The 17,575-nt window shown below is 41.8% G+C and overlaps 1 protein-coding gene across 1 annotated transcript in view; it reads right to left on the bottom strand.

The window, feature by feature from the left end:
- The window catches only part of PIP5K1B (phosphatidylinositol-4-phosphate 5-kinase type 1 beta), a 257,803-nt gene that overhangs the window by 139,784 nt on the left and 100,444 nt on the right, over positions 1–17,575 (bottom strand). The window contains exons 2-3 of the mRNA XM_084771731.1: positions 5,857–5,944; positions 2,532–2,600 (exon numbers count right to left, since the gene is read on the bottom strand). Of these exons, the coding sequence (XP_084627857.1) occupies positions 2,532–2,600 (69 nt within the window). The 5' untranslated portion in view covers positions 5,857–5,944. The remainder of the gene's footprint in view (positions 1–2,531; positions 2,601–5,856; positions 5,945–17,575) is intronic.

The raw sequence follows: 17,575 nt of genomic DNA, 5'->3' as shown, positions 1-17,575 counted from the left end.
TGTAGGCCCACTGAGGAAGAGAATGCAGGCTATCCCGATGAGACCTGATAGGCTGTGGTCAGATAGTAGGGGAGGAGGGCACCCCTGTCAGAGGACTAGGGGAGGGGAATAGGGTGGAAAAGGGATGGAGGGTGGGAATAGGAAGATATGAGTGAGGGGGTAACAATCAGGATGTACTGTGAATAAAATATAAAAAATAAAAAATTATATATGGATATATATAATATATACATATGTATGTATATGAAAGAATGGGTCACCAGGGCTCTTTACTAAGCAGATCCATGCTGTGTCAGAGCTTCAGAACTAAGAGGGACCCTTCAGTTACAGATGAATCTAGTAGAATGCAAGGCAGCCTTACGTACTCCTAGAGCCGGAGGTGGGGTAGCAGGCATACTTTCCTACATCACTGTACATTTACAAAGTATAACTTTTGTGTTTTCATCGAGTGTTCCCTGTGTGCTGTGTACCACCAAGACCACATTGATTAAAGGCTTATCGCTGCATCTCTTATACTCCTTTCAATAATCATATTACCAAAAGATCCCTACACTATTGTGTTTCTTAAAACGTTGGTGTGTGTGTGTGTGTGTGTGTGTGTGTGTGTGTGTGTGTGACAGAGAGAAAGAGAGAGAGAGAGAGAGAGAGAGAGAGAGACGGGGGGGGGGCACTTTTGTCTCTTTCTTTCTACAGGAATGATTACCGCACCTTTTATGACTTTCTCAACCTCACGGAGTCAAATGCGCATTGATTGTAGATCCTCCCAGCGTTGCTACATTTTGGACCAGGGCACACTGGGAAAGCACCGAGGTGTCATGATCATAGTCTTTCTATTATGTTCATATGACAAAGGATTTCAGTCCAGAATCTTGTGCACTTTGCTGCTGACTGAGGATACTTCTGAAGCTAACCTAAAGTAACGACAGGCTGGCACACTAAGCGTCTGTACACCGTTCCCATGCTTATTGGGTAAAGAAGACACAACTAATTATCCACTCGTGTCTAAACGTAAGCATTGGCATCACTGTCTTTGGCTGGATAAACAAAGTTTATAAGACCTGACATTCTGGAATTCTTTCTTTTATTTCAAGACAGGGTTTCTCTGTGTAGCCCTAGCTGTCCTGGAACTCAGCTCTGTAGACCAGGCTGGCCTCAAACTCAGAGGTCCACCTGTCTCTGCCTCCAGAGTGCTGGGATTAAAGGTGTGTGCCACCACTGCCTGGCCATTCTGGAATTCTTTCATCTTCACCTTGAGGCCTCTTTTCCCTGACCCCATCTTCACTGTAGATGCCAATCTCCACATTCACATTTCTAGATTTCTCTGAGTAGAAATGATGAGTTAAGGGGATCTGCAAGAGAATAGCACTTAAGAAAGCAAACCTTCACGGAGACTCATGACCTGAATACATGGTCAGAGCTGACATCTTGAGAAAAGCTCCCACTACCTGTCCATCAGAGACTAGCAAATAGAAAGAAAATACAGGATACAGCAAATCTACAGTACACAAATATTGCCATCCCAAGAGAGCAGGAGGCAAGAGCTTTTAAAAGCTCTACTGTATAAGGTTAACTTAGAAGTGGGAACAGTGGTGATGAGGAACATATTTTATCCAATAATGAGGTTAACATTAGCTTGATTGGTAAGAGTCAAAAATTATCAATTCCAGAGAGTGGTAAGACACATTTGGTAAGAAGATGCTCTGGTAAGAAGCCCAGAAAAAGAGGCCTGTGGGAAATGGACTAAAGATACGAAATCTTAGAGGATTCAAAAAAAAGCACAGAGTGACAGCAATTTATACCTTTTAAAAAAATTTAAAGACAGAAAGTAGTTAGTATTTTGCATTGAGTCAATTAAAGGATTCATATGCTAGACACAGAATATTACAAACCACTGAGAGTCTCTTTTTTAGAATAATAAGAAGAAAGTCAGAAATATAACTCTCTCCCCTCACCTGTCTTCATCTGGTAACTGGGATGTGCAGAAGGCTGTCTCTCAAAGACAGCCCATGCCCTAAGCCCTAGACTCTAAATATGCTATTTTATATGTCAACCAAGAGTTCAGGCTAGTGAACATTAAGGTTGCTGATCAACTAACTTTAAAATAAATTAAAAAAAAAATCACATTACATTATCGAGGAGGGTTGTTTGTAGTGTTAGACTCTGACCTTGCCAGCCACTGCCGCCTTTGAGAGAGAAGAAAGACGTGATGGTGGGGACACGGGCGACTTCTAGTAACTGGATAGACAAGAACATCAATTCTCCCCCTGCTGTTCTGAAAAGCTAGCAGCTCTGCAGACACCAGTCAGAGCCCTGGCAGACTTCCGACCATTTCCATTATTCGATGATATGCTTTGTCATTTACGCCTCCAAGTCTTTGCTCATTCCGCAGCATACAGGAGAAGGTAAGACAGTAAACTGCTAAAGTAAACCGCTTTAGAGGAAGGAAAGACCTAACACCATCAGCCTGACAAGCAGCAGAGCAGCGAGTGCTCCTACATTGTGAAGTAAGTTTTTTTTTTAAAAAAACTCACCTTTTTGTAGGTTTTTTCTTCGTTTTGTTTCCCAGGTACCGTGTCTCCATTTTCAGCTGTTGACGACATCTGCAAAGGAGAAAATATTTCCATCTGAAATCTGACTGCTCGTAATGCTGTTGAAGAACAAAATATATATTACACATTGTTTTTGTTGCTGTCACTGGCACTGTTTCAGAGAAAGGCAGACGGGGTGGGGGGGTGGGGCGGGGGAGAGACAAAGAAAATCCAGGAGTGCTCATTGCGAGTGTACTTAACTTTGTAAGACTGAAGAAAGAGGCTGTAGAAGGCCTAGACCTTTATCATGTGGGTTGATTTCCTGTTAAAAGCTATTTAAAATTTATTTTGCTCCAGGTTGTAAGAGCTCACTGTAGAAGTACCTGGAAAGCACCAAAATTATGAACTAGAATGCTGAGGGTCCAGCCACACACACAAATCCACTCACAACACTACTTCTCTCAAGCAAGCAAGTCCATGAGTCTCATTTTAGCACATTCATCTCTACCTTTTGACATATGCATCTTGGTATGAAAAAATGATAAAATCCATCTTTGTGTTTTCAATGAACATTGATATAATAAGCATGTGTCCCTTTTATGATTAAAAAAAAAATAATCCTCACTGGAAAAAGAATATTTTCTCTTAGGTGCAAGGAGGCAACACTGAGTGAATCCAATTGTGTGTCAGTACTTTAGTTAATAAGGCTAATATTGATGGATTGTTGAGATGGCTCAGAAATCTTGCTTCTGCAAATAATGCGACAATTATATGTGCTCATATCTTATATGTGCAATATCAATGTTATCTTGGACTCAGTTCCTGGAATGACAAAGTCATACTAGAGTGTTAACACTCTAAAGCTCTTACTGACTTACCAGCAAACTGCCTTCCAGGAAGTCCGTACCCACTCAGCCGTATTTGGAATGAGTGGGATCATCTCTCATTGAGCAACGATTTCTATATTTTAGCTACCTTTGATAATTTGTCAGGTCAGATAAGGGCTCTCCTCATTTTAATTTTAATTTTCACTTTCCCAGCAGGAACCAATTGCAAATAGCATCTTGGTTAGGGTGGAATTTTGTGTCCACTCTCTCTCAATATTGAGATTCTGGTTTGAACCTGTGGGGGTCTTATGTGGGGGTCTTAAGTGGGGGGGGTCATATGTGTGATTCAGATATGGACCAGTCCTATTGGGTCTGGAAGATGCTCTCTCCTTAGATTCATCCACCACTTTTGGCTTTTAAAATTGTTCTGTCTCTTCTTTCCTGTAGATCTCTGACCGTAGAGGGAAGAGGCTGGTAGAGACTTATCTAGGGTCGAATGCTCCAAAATCTCTCCCTTTCTGTACACTGTTTACTCTTTGCAAATTATCTTCTATCTCAAGATTACTTCAGGATCTGAAATTACCCAAAGGTCATTTAATACCGCAAGGAAACATAGATATTCTGACTTTCTTATAAGCCTTTGGATCCTGGACTTTTAATAAGTCCAGTATTTGCAGTACCAAAGAATTAGCCAGCCATCCCTCTGCACCTAAACTAAAGAACTGAGTTCACCCCTGATGTCATGTGCCTGACATGACTCAGGCCATAAGGACGTAGATGAGACCACTTCACCATGTCTACTGCTCCCACACTCAACCCACCTCAGCCGCTGAGCCTTTGGATGGAGTTGAACCTGTACACATTAGAATTGGAGTCTTCAAAGACATCTGTCTCTCAGAACACCTGCTTTATTTGTTCAAAGAGGAATTGAATGCTTTCCAGTTTCCTCAGAATAATACTTGTATGGGTTCTGAATAAAATGCTAGGAAGATTAAAATGCTTGAAAGGCTTTATAGTATCAGCTCAGGATAAAAATCCCAACCAACCTTCAGTTGCTCAATAGAGCCAAGGACGACCTCCCTGAAGAACGCCACTTGAGCAGTGGCACTTCTCAGACCCTCAGCTCTGAAAATGGAAACGTTTCAACAGGCGCTCTGCGGGGGATTGAGAAACAACCTCTGGGAAATGGACTAATCGGCATGAATGGAGGGTGGTGAGCACAGAGTCTGAGAGTGTTTTTCATCACTTTGTAAACCACTCCTGACTTGACAGTAAGGAAGGAGTCGAGAAATATAGGCCACCATATTCCATTCATTTAAATTCTTTTTGAGAAGCACAAAACATATAAATGAGGGCCATGGTAGTGATGGGTGACGTTAGTGATACGAAAGTTTTGAGATTGTCCTATCAAAATATCAGATGGATACCCAACACTGTGTTGATAGTGCTGCCCGTCTTGTTAGAAAAGAAATCACTGATCAGTATTTGTTGATATTCCAACCTAATCACCCCTAAAGGTTCAAGTTGTTTATTTTTTTTTTAATATTTGAGGTTTCATATAATTATAGAGTGATGTGTGACAAAAGTTGTATCAACTAGGGTCGGGATATCCAAGTAAAGGAGGTGAATGAAAGGGGACAGGCTCTTAGCTGTCTGTGCTAGACTACAATGACAAAAGCCACTTAAGGGAGAAAGGTTCTTATTTTAGTTCAAAGTACAGCTCATCACTGCAGAGAAATCAAGGCACAGGTGCCGAAAGCAGCCTCTCACTTTGTGTCGGTAGCAAGCGGAGAAAGTAATAACTTACTTGCCTGTGCTTAGCTCACTCTATTTTATATATTCCAAAACATTACTCAGGAAACATGAAAAATCTCACCCACAGTGGCCAGTCTTCCCACCTCAGTCAGTGCAACCAAGATAATTGATCGCCCACAGGTATGTCCAGAGGCCAGTCTCCTTGCTCATTTTAGATCATGCAAAGGTGAGGGTAAGCACCAACCCAGCACCACAGAGGACTATTAATTGAGCACAGTGGGGTTACTCACTGTGGGGTTAGACTTCTTATGTTTCTGCACTGGGTACAAGGAATACGTGTAAGTGCATAAGCCAAGATAAACATAGGTAACAACATTATAGTCATACTATTTCTACAAAAGAAAGGAGGGTAGATATTGAAAAGTATTGTAAATACACTCGGCATTCTTTTTAATACTTTGCTGTATTCTCCAAGTATTTGTTTAAATATAAGGAGAATTTTATGGTGATTAAAAATTAGCCATGTGTCATAATTCATGGCATTTTCCACCCCTGCCCTGCATTTGCCCTCCACACACAGACAGACATTCAAAATTTTCTATGTCCCGTTTGATTGACATTTGTTTGGAATTTGATATGGTCAATTAAATGTAAGGAAGTAGGAAGATAAAGATACAGAAGAAAAATTAATGTCTTGATAGAGCATCTGTCAGGATTAATTAGAAATATAGAATACATTTTCTTACCTTTGTAAATAAAATGGCAAGTCATCTGTAGTTGGTGGTGACGATTGGCCTACTCATCATTGACACTGAGTTTGTCCCTCCTAGGTTCCTGTTAGAGACGAAATCACTGGTCAGTATTTACTGATATCCGTACTTCCTCTCCCTCAAAGAATCAAATGTGGTTCTAGGGTGGGGTGGTGAGAATAAAGGAAGGGGTACACATGAAGGTGCGACAACATGGGTAGCAAGAGGATGAACCCCAGGACCCAATGTGTACTAACTAAACTAGCATCCAATTTAATCTGGAAGTCCCTACTTGCCAAAGCAAAGGACAGCATGATCGGGTTCTAGAGTAGAGTCTCCAACAGATAAAAGCATCCACTCAAGCCACTGAGGCCGGGCCGGACATTCCCTATTAGTTTTCATAGAGGATTCTTGACATGTGAGCAAACATCCTTCAGCTTTAGTTCTATGATAAATCAATTTTTGTCAGCGTTGCTTAGATGATATACTACAAACAAGACTTCCACAAACTTTGGCTATAATTATGTTTAGTATAGAGGAGATACCAGCTCACTGTAATCATTTTTTCCCCCAACACTAGAGAATGAACCTCGCTACCATGTGTGCCAGGCAAGCACTTCACGACGGAACTACACCCCTCTACTTTTTTACTGTATGTCCAGGCAAGATTTTGCTAAGTTTTTCAGGTAGTCTTGAACTTGCAATATTCCTACCTCAGCTCCCTGAGTATCTGGAATGGCTGGTCTGTGCCGCCTGGATCACACTCAAGTTTTAGGTTGTAGATAGGTATAAAGTAAAAATAAATCAGGTCTTACATTTATATATCCCTAGAATAATCAGTGTCAACAATTTGCTGCATTGCTGTGAAAACAATCTCCCCTATGCTTGTTACTTGTACACATGTATACACACACAAATACACACATGCGCAAGTGTGCAAATGTACACACACACACACACACACACACACACACACACACACACACTTCCACTTGCTATTACCAGTAGTGAGATCTATCTCCTTATCTATCTATCTATCTATCTATCTATCTATCTATCTATCTATCTATCTATCTATCCATCTCTATCATCTACCTATTGCTATTTAAAAATAACTGTTTAGTAGAGATTAAGTGGCTATGGGCATCCCCAATGGGACACCTATTGATACGTTGGGCTCACCCATGCCCAAAAGCTCAGGGGATATCATGGAAGAGGGGACAGAAAGATAGTAAGAGTCAGAGGTTGTGGAGGAACCAGGTGCCTCCTGGACATGGCATCATCAATGCATTCATGAACCCACTGCAGTTGTGATCTGCACAAGGTCTTAAGTATACACTTAGAGGGACACCGGATGCTTTGTTATAAGGCTTGCGTACTAAGGAACTGATGCATTTCAGAAAATGGAAGTCTTCAGGGTTTTTTGCTCTATAATTATTCAACTCTTGGAATTTGTAACTTTACTCTGGACAAATTTTAATAATTTGTAATTTGTTAGAAAAACACTCATTTTACTTACATTTTAATTTTGATGGCCATAATGTTTCCTGTTATACTGTTATTGAATTAATTTAAACTATGTACACTCTGGCTTACATCAATTTCCTTACTTCTAATGTCTACAACACCAATTACTGGTCAACTACTGCCATTCTGTTTTCTCTAGTTCTCCCAAGGAAAACTCTTAAATTGAATCTTCAACAGAGCAATCCCTAAATACATTTAAAAGCAAAACAAGAACCTTTGCTGTGTAGTCTTTAGAATTTACAGTTCTTATTTTATCCTGAAACTCAAACTAACTCCAAACCACAATTACCATATTTACTTGGTCATGCACGGTTGTCTGCAATTCTGCAGTGACAGAATATTACCAAGCTCGATTCACCCCGACTTAGGAAAAAGAGGATTGGTCATTCCTACTTAACAACTAAACCTCACGCTACATGCTAAGGCTTCAGTCTAGGTTCTAACCATGAAATCTATGGATATCTGCATATTTCATCTGATTTTCCAGAGTGGCCAAAGGGAGTTCCTCACAGCTTAGCTTTTCCTGGCTGAAGCTGAAGAATTTGTCACTTGATCACCAGACCCACATTTCCAGTGATTTTTCATTTTATCTTAAAAGAAGGATGGTTGAGGATTCATTTTTACCAGCCACCAACGCCAGCAAGGCTGAGTCAGCCATGGTGATGGAGTTATGACGAAGCTGGCCTTTGTGTCTGAGTCAGGAAGCTCCCATCCTGTCCCCTTCCCTGTGTCTACCACCCTGGTGGCTTGTTGATCCCAGAGCCTCCATCACCTTCAAGATAGAGGTACCTTGGGCTGGAGAGATGGCTTAGTGGTTAAGAGAACTGACTGTTCTTCCGGAGGTCCTGAGTTCAATTCCCAGCAACCACCTATAATGTAAACAGATGCCCTCTTCTGGCATGTGTGTATACATGTAGATAGAGCAATCATACAAAAAAAAAAAAAAAAGCCCAACAAGACAGAGGTACCACCAAGTTTCCAGCTGTCTCACTTCTTCTTCAAGCTGTTTCTCAGTCTCTTTCAAGACAAAATTTGAATCTAACACCCTTAAGATGGTGGAAGCAGCCTCAGTCTGGTGCATTCATAGCTCAACACTAGAGCACTTACTTAGCATATTCAAGGTTCTGGGTTCAATTCCCAATACTGTCAAAAAAATTCCTTCTTTTTGGAGGGGTTCAAGTCTTATATATAATCATTTGGTTGTCCACTTCTTTAAGAAGAAAGGAATATAGCATCCCTCAACACATTTATGATATCCCCAGTAAGTGTTTTTGTCTTGATGGTGCGTTGTGTAGCTCAGGTTGGCCTCCAACTTACTATATGGTTGACAGTCCCCCTGAATGTATGATCCTCCAGAGTGCTGGATTTGAGGCATGCACTTTAATGTAGGGTTTGTGTGGTGCTGGGGATCAAATGCAGGGCTAGCTAGATACTAGTAACTGAGATAGGATCTTGCTGCATAGCTCAAATTGTCCTCGAATTTATGAGCCTCCCAAGTGCTGGGATTTCATATAAGCATCTCCATATCCACTTGGTTTAAAGTGTGAGCACCCCTTCCCTCAATCAAAGCTAGAGAATGATGCATGCTGGGTAGGCATTCTACCACTGAACTACATTCCTAAATTTTACCAAACAGCAAATTACCAAAGCACCAGACTAAGTCTGCTCCCACTACCTGCTTGTTTTTACTAGGATTTATTATAAATAGCTTAAAATGGACTTCTACGTTTTAAAAAATTGACTTTGCCACTTGCTAGGTTATAAAAAAATCATATCTGTTGTAAAAAATTATATTTTGGCTTGCTTCCAACACACATGTTTATGATTAACTATACTTGTCACTGTATTGATTGTTTCTCATTTTTTTTTGCTGGATTTATCAAGTTTATAATTCAATTCTTTTTTTTTTCTTTCTGGTAATTTAAAAATCTAATTCCACATATATATGGTCATAGCTATCTTTCTACTTTAAATCATTAAAAAAAAAAGATTTCTTTTTGTTGTTGTAATGCGGTGGATCAAACCTAGGGCTTTCCCCACAGTAAGTCCACATCCACCACTGAGTGCTATCCCCAACTATATTTTTTCCAGTAGAAACAAAATGACAACATATGTGCCTGATACCCAGGTATTTTCCTCATGGCTTACTGTAGCAGACTCAAAGATTTACCAATCAGATCTTTTTTTCAAGGAGGAAGAGTTGCCAGCACGGTGGAGGTGGGGTGGGGTAGGGGTGGTATCAGTAACCAGCTAGCAGCTAGCTCCTCTGGGTCAGCCTCTGCAGGGAGACAGTCATCCTAGGTCATACCCTCCTTGGACAATCCTTCCTGTGGTCAGCCATCATCCTCATGCAGTCAGCTCAGGTTCTGGGTTCTGCATGGGAGTTTGGCTTTGTCCTTCCTCACAGCTCGTTTTAGCTTGCCTGGGCTGCTTTATCAAACTACCACAGATGGGGTAGCTTAAACTGACAATTTTGCGTCCCCCCCCACCCCCAGTTTTCAAGGTTGAAAGTTCAAAATCAAGGTTCTAGCAGGGCCATGATCTCTCTGAGGCTCTGGGTAGACCCATTCCTTGCCCCCACCCCACAGCTTTTGGTGGTGGTCATCCTATCTTGGCCTCTTTCACCCCACAGCATGTTCACCAGATGTCCCTGTGTACGCATGACAGTCTCCTCATTTCCGGAGCCATTCTTGCTTAAAGCCCAACCCAACAAGCACATCCTCGGTTGAAAACACCTTCAAAAAGTCCATTTCCAAATAAAGTCTCATGTACAAGTACTTGAGGTTAAGCCTTCAACATATCTTTTTGGGGAGCACAATTCTCGCTACACAGTTAATTTCTAATAAATAGCACACACACCCACGCTTGGTTCCAGCACCTGCTTCTAGAGAACCCAACCTGTAACATCTCCTCTCTTCCATAACCACAGATGGTCACGCTCGGGATGTTTTTAATTCTCACATCTCCCACTCTATTCCATCCACTGAACACTTTCTCATAGACAGTGACACTTCTGTTTCAAGGAGTCTTAACAATTGACAGCTCAGAGTCCCTCATCATCATTTAAACTTGACCATAAGTTGTGACTGTTGTCATTGTCAACTTGGCGGGATATAGAATCATCTAAAAGACACACCTTAATCTCTGTAAGAGTTTTCAGAGAGTTTTAACAGAGGGAGAAAAGACCCATCCAGAATATGGGTGCCACTGTCCTATGGGCTGGGGTTTGGACTAAACACAGAGAAGGAAAGCAGAAATTGAGCTGAGCACCAGCACTCTCCAGTCTTGGCTCTCTGGATACAATGTGACCATACCCTCACATTCCTGCTTCCATGCCTGATCTATATTAGGGACTGTATTCCCTCAAACTGTGAGACAAAATAAACCCTGCCTTCCTCAGGTTGCATTTGTCCAGTATTTTGTCACAGCAAAGCAAGAAGCACCTAATACATTTGATTAGGTTTGCTCCTTACCAATTTCTTTGGTTCTTTGTCCTTCCCTATCCTGATGCTTTTGGCTTAGTTTTCATTTGATAGAAATAACTTCTCCTCCAGAAGCAACACAGAGATGGCATACCATGACTCCCTTCATTTCGCAGGCAGTGGAAGGTTCTGAGCTCACTAACCCTTTCGTCCTGCTCTATTGTGTCCCTTGTTTATAGGTAAGCACTTTCATGTTGGAGCTCATGATCTTGTTTTGATCTTCCAACTCCTCTTCATCTGGAAAGCTACATGTTTTTCTTTTTAATACAAAGTTCCAAGCTCCCTGATGACAGAGCTTTCATTTCTCATTCATCTTTTCTGGTAAAGTGAAATTGAAAAGAAAGTAATATGTAGAGATCCCAGTTGTCAGCTCTTTGATGATCTGACACAAACCACGAGGAGAATTTAGACTCTCTCTGTGAGGAACAGGCTGCATATCCTCCAGGCAGTCCTCTGCGAACGGCATTCTTCACAACCAACCTTTTGATAAGAATTGGACAGGGCTGCATTCATAGTATCTGCAGAAAACCCAATGGCTGATTAAGGAAAAAATCTCCTTAGTAAATGCGTTGAAATGCAATCTGACCATGATTCCAAGTTAAAACTCATCTTAGAAAGACTTCTGAAATTAAACAGAGCCATCTTATACTGTTATATAGTTAAGATGCTGAGACAGAGAGTTGGTTAACATAACACATGGCAGGAAACGAAGGGTTTTGTTATTGTTGTTTGTGACTCTGATTATTTACCTATGCTTCTGGCGCATACTATCTGGATTCTATAAAAGAATAAATAATTTAGAGGCTGGGGCGATGGCTTAGTTGGTAAAGTGCTCCTCGTGTGAACACAAGAACCTGAGTTTCGTCCCCTCACCCATGTAAAGTGCCAGCAGGTGGCCCTGGCACACCCATGGTGGCCCATACTTGTAGTCTTCATGCTGGGGAGGCAGGCAGGTAGAGCCTTGGGGCTCAGTGGCCAGCTAGAATGGTGGAATTGGTAAGCCAGGGTGAAAACTAGGTAGACGGATCCCGAGGAACACATACACACACTTAAGAGTCTGGGGGCGATGCCCAGACTCATATTGCTTCATACACAGAAAGAGCACAGAATACATACTATCTTTTAAATTAAAAAAAAAATTAAAGAGAACATGGTACCAGTCTGGCCACAAACTCCTAAGCTCAACTGATCCTCACTCATGTGATCCTCTCCCACGTGCCATGCCTATGAGTGTATGCCTTCACGTCTAATGGCTGAGATTTTCGTTTAATGAGCCGCTATGACATACGGAATGATGTCACACACATTATCCCACTTAAGGCTGCAAACAGCATCTCAGCATCCCTCAAATTAGCTTCATTAGTGTTTCAGAATTTATTTTTACTTTTAATTAAGGGCATGCATGTAACTACGTGGAGTTATAGGCACGTGAATTGAAGTTGCTCCCAGGGGGCATTAGATAGTCTGGAGCTGGAGTGGCAGGTGGTTATGAGCCATCGGATGTGGGGCTGGGAACTGAAATCAGGTCCTCTGCAAGAGCCATGTAGGCTTTCAACTGCTGAGCCATCACTTTAGCCCCCAGGGTGCTCTTTTGTTACTTGTAATAGGTTGTTTCATAAAGCCGATGGGATACAGTCACTTTAGGGCAAGTACTCTTGTTGGAATGCTGACTTGTAGAAGGTAAGGAAGCATTTAGGTGGTAAATGAACCTAGTGACACTCCCCATGCCCACCTCGAGGACTTGAGTGTGGGTTTACTGTGGATTTTTTTTTTCAAGGCATGGCTTATCTGTATATCCTTGGCTTGGCTGTCCTGGACTTGCTTTGTAGACCAGGCTGGCCTCAAACTCACAGAGATCCACCAGCCTCTGCCTCCCGAGTACTGAGACTAAAAGCATGCACCACCAGGCCTGGCTTGCTGTAGAAATTTTTTAAAAACTCAAATCCTTAGGCCACACACTGGAGCAAGTAACTAATTACTGCCCATGCATAGCACGAATGATGACTCAGCATTTTCAAGAGGCCTCAGAGGCTTGGCGGCCATGTAAACCACTCTAACTAGGAAAGGTAACACAGATAACTGACTACCTGAGTGTGTCATCAGAGGTCACTAGGGCAAACAGAACCACAGGGAGTAAAGAGGAGGAATTTGATGCAGAGAATTGGCTATCAAAGTGCTGGGTGAGTTGAAAAGCTAAGCATGGGCTGGGTGTGTTCATGCACACCTTTAATCCTAGCACCCAGGAAGCAGAGAACAGCAGAATCTCTGTGAATTCAGTGCCATCATGGTCTATAGAGTGGGTCCTAAGCCAACTGGGGATATAAAGGAAGAACCTGTATTTATTTATTTATTGTTTAAAGGTTTATTTATTGTGTATACAATGTTCTGCCTTCACATGTGCCTGCACTCCAGAAGAAGGCACCAGATCTCATTATAGATGGTTGTGAGCCACCATGTGGTTGCTGGGATTGAACTCAGGACCTTTGGAAGAGCAGACAGTGCTCTTAACCTCTGAGCCATCTCTCCAGCCCTAGAACCTGTATTTAAAAGAAAAAAAATGCTAAGGAAGAGGTAGTAGTTCAACATAGATGGTTACCATCAGGAAACCACTGTTTCTTACAGGACCAGAGACTCAAGGTGAGGTGATGTTAAGAGACTTGCAAAGGAGAGGTGTCTGTTGATGCCTGAACAACATGGTGAGCCTTGAGACCTGGCTGGGAATAGCTTCTCATCCTTTTGGCTAAGATCAAGTGCAGAATGCAGAAATAAGACTACAGTCCAGGCTCCCAAGGACCAGCCTGCTAAAACCATCTGATCCCAGAGAAAACCTGAGCTAGGCAGATGAATTCTCTGTGACTCAGCAGAGCCAGCATGAGGAATGACTGAGGACGAGCATGCCAGCGATGGGGCAAAGAGCAAAATGGAAATAGAAATGAAGGTGGGAAGGTAGCTATGAGGTGATGAATCATAAAACTCATGGTTCTCAAATGGAAAGGTGGGCTGCGTGTGGCTGGCAAAGGATCCTCAGTTTAACGACTTTAAAAACTGGGTAAAGGGCTGGGCATGGTGGTACATACATTTAATCCCAGCACTTGGGAGGCAGAGCTAGGCGGATTTCTGTGAGTTCGAGGCCAGGCTGGTCTACAAAGAGAGTCCATGACAGCCAGGGCTACACAGAGAAACCCTGCCTCAAAAACAACAACAACAAACAAACCAACAAAAAATTGGGTAAGAACTTCAGTGGGTCACAACCAAGTTGCTGAGCTCTATGGCTGGCCTTCCTGAGCCTAAGTGTGACAGGAAGAGTGAGGCCATGACCCTGGACAGTTTCCCTGCAGTCCTGGTCAGAGGGCAGTGAGCTGAGATCTGCCTCAGAGCCATTTGACTTCAACTTTCTTTCCATCTTGGTAACTCTGCATCTTTTACTCCTTAAGTAAAATGACTGGAAGACTAGTAAATATTACGCTGCATTTTGTAAATGCAACCAAATGGTTGGCCTACAATATTAGTTTACATAATTATTTCATGTAAAACATGTTCTATGTTAGTGAGTCTTAACCTAGAGGGCATTCTTAATTTCCAAGGTCGTAGGGAGCTGTTTAAAAGCCCATAGCTACTGAGTGTTTTAGATGCTATACTTATACCTAGAGGCCATGTTGGAGAACTTCAGCAGGAAGCCTACAGCCCTGGGTTCCAAGGTAGATCTGAATGCTTCAGGCTTTTTAATCTGCCATAGATGAGTTTGAGGCAAGGTCAAGAGAGGGCGTGGGGTGGGGGAGTGGCTAATTATCTAAGTAGGTCAACCAACAGACACAAGAAGTGAAGGATGCTAACTACACGTCCTTCCTGGTCTTCCCAGTGACACAGCTCATTAAACACGGAGGAAGTGAGGAAGTAACTAAGGCTAATGCTGAACAAGGCTTTACAGTCTTGCTTGTGTGTCTCTGCTGCTGAACCCCAGTGCCTCTACCATGAGTTGTGCTGACCCAGTAGGGGGTTCTGGTTTGCTGCCATGGCCAAGTTCTTCAGATGCAGCCCCACTGCGATTCCTTTTGGAGTGAGAAGGAGAACCATGAATTATTCAATCCTTGGAGAGTGCCTGCCCTGTGGAAACTAAGTTTCCATAAGGCAGCCATATTTTAAATGTCTTCATGCCATTCAGCCTGTACGTACATTCACATTTTCCAAATTCCTCCAAGCAAAAAGCAGATAAAATATGTGGGGCCCTTGGTCATTTGTGCATGTCACTGCTAATCATTTTTACTTTAATAACTCTCTTTTTATGTTCATTATGGAAAGAACAAACACATCCATTCTTTCATTCTTTCAATAAACGTTTAATGAGTATCACATGTCAGGTAGTGAGCCTGGTTCCCGGGGCCATAATGACAAAGACAGGGCTTAATTCTCAAAGAAATCACGTCAGCAGGGGGGAGGGAGGGAGGGAGGAACATGGGAACAGCTAGGACACAATGTGGCATGGGCTTTGCTCTCTATTTCTGCAGGAGGAACTGGGTCAGTCCGGTCTTGGGTGGTGGGGGGTGGGGTAGGGAGAGGTCACAGAAAGTTCCATTTCTGTATCTGAGGAGTAAGGAAATCGAATGTAAGCAGTTTGCAGAGGGCACAGGTTGAGAGACAGCTATGTATATGTGTAAACAGTCTTGCTTGAGAAGGAAGTACTGCTGTGATCTGCCCAGTGTGTTTGAGAAGAGGTACAACAGCCCTCAAAGGGGCTTTGGCAACAAACAATAACAAAGATGCAGAAGGGAGGGGAAAAAAAAAAAAAGACTTAAAGCTGCAGTGGGCCATTCTCTAAAGCTTAAAGAAAAGCAACAAAGAAACCACACCAAAGTGAAAATAAGCCTTGACATAGTTCTAAAGTTAGAACTGTCTATGCATTTTAGACTAGGAAAAGTAAACCCTCTTGTTATATTAAGAAAGATGTTTTCTTCAAGGTTGCCAAATACAAATAACCAAAACACTATGAATGTAACATTTATATAATTCCTAATTGTTTTGTGGTTCTTCTTGTTGTGTGTAGTATATTGTATTTATGTGTAAAAAAATTTTTAAAAACAGTAAAAAAAATAGATCACACTCTCAGATTTTTAAAGAAAATGCTATTTGCATAAACTCTTAAAGTAGTGTGGAAACTTTGCATGCTACATTGTGCATGCATCTGCACAATGGAGGCCACATATATATGCATATGTTCAGGCATATGGCATGTTACATATTTATATGAAAAGTTGTAAAAACTGAGAGTTTTACATAGAGTCTAATAGTCAATGCAAAGCTCTCCTACTCTTATGGAGAAAGATCATTTAAATGTAGCTTTAGTCTGTATTTCTAATATTTATATACCTGAACTATTGCCAAATCCCAATCCAAAAGACAGCACCTGCTCTCTCTGAGTCCAAATGGAGACCAATCAAAACAAATTGCAGGCTTTTATATTCCCTCATAAAACACATTCATCAACGCCCAGAATGGCTCTCACAAAGTGAACAAACAAAATGGCTTTAAATGGTGATAACAAAAGTGGCCTAAAACGAAGCACTTGTAATTCATTTTCCCAACAAAGGTTATGCCAAAAGAATTCATAGGCCTTTTCAAACCATTTCCCCACAAGCAACCGATGACGGGAGAAACTTACTGGTACAAACGGCTACAAGTCATGTGCTGTCTTCTGACCAGCGTCACCCACAGTGTCTCAGAGAAACACCACCACAGCCGGATATTCCCCAACCTTGCTTTTAAATCCTAAATACACAAAGACCTAATGTGTTTGTGCGTATTTGGCAGGCACACCAGAGGTAGGAATAAAAAAGTCAGGAGAGTAAATACATATAAAGCCATGGTATTTGGCATGTGGAAAAGGAATTTATTAACATTAAAATATCATTAAAAATATCTTCCCAGTCACACTGTAGGGTAATCACAACAAACCTCAAAGGTGGGCTTATTCTCTTTATATAATTCTTCTATGGTCTCTTACTTTTTCTATGACAAGGGGCCAATTTCAAAGCATCTAATCTTGCTGGTGTGGTGTAACTTCTCACCTCTTTGTTCTTTATACTGTTTTCAGTCTTCATTTGTTTCCTAAGATATGTCCCCTTGACGTGTCCATGCCCCAGAAATTGCTCAATGACATAAACCATGCCCATGTAAAGCCAGTTATGACCAGAAGACAAAAGTTTGGTCTTAGAAATAAATAACCTGATGTTCTGCTTGGCTCTGCTCCTGATGCAATCTATCAAGTACTTGCAGGATGATTCTGTCTTCTACTGAGAAAGCCAAAGCAACACAGGTCTCCCATAGGCCAGAAACGTTCATATAAAGAACAGTTGGTCAATGACTGGAGAGAATCCCTAACGAACCAGGTGTCAGAGCCTCTGCCTGTTGGGAAGTCTGAAGGAACACAGCGGGGGATGTTGGAAAGATCTTAAAAGACATTTGTAGGAGAGAATAGAAACTGTACCGTTAGTATGGAAAGGGAAGCAATATACAGGAGGGAAATGTTGAACTTGGAAATTTTTAATGTTTTTCTGTCTCGAGGCTAACAGAAATTGAGTGTAAGAGAGTGACCTATTGCACCTTTAAATCTCCCTCCCCTCTCTTTTGCATCTTTTTTATTATTTCTTGCCAAACCCTGTTTGAGGGCTGCTGTACCTCTTCTCAAACACACTGGGCAGTACTTCCTTCCC

This window comes from Acomys minous (assembly GCF_964271855.1).
Source record: "Acomys minous genome assembly, chromosome: 2".
In the NCBI taxonomy this organism is placed as follows: domain Eukaryota; kingdom Metazoa; phylum Chordata; class Mammalia; order Rodentia; family Muridae; genus Acomys; species Acomys minous.
The sequence above is the reverse complement of the archived record's forward strand: the minus strand, read 5'-3'. Positions and strand labels throughout refer to the sequence as shown.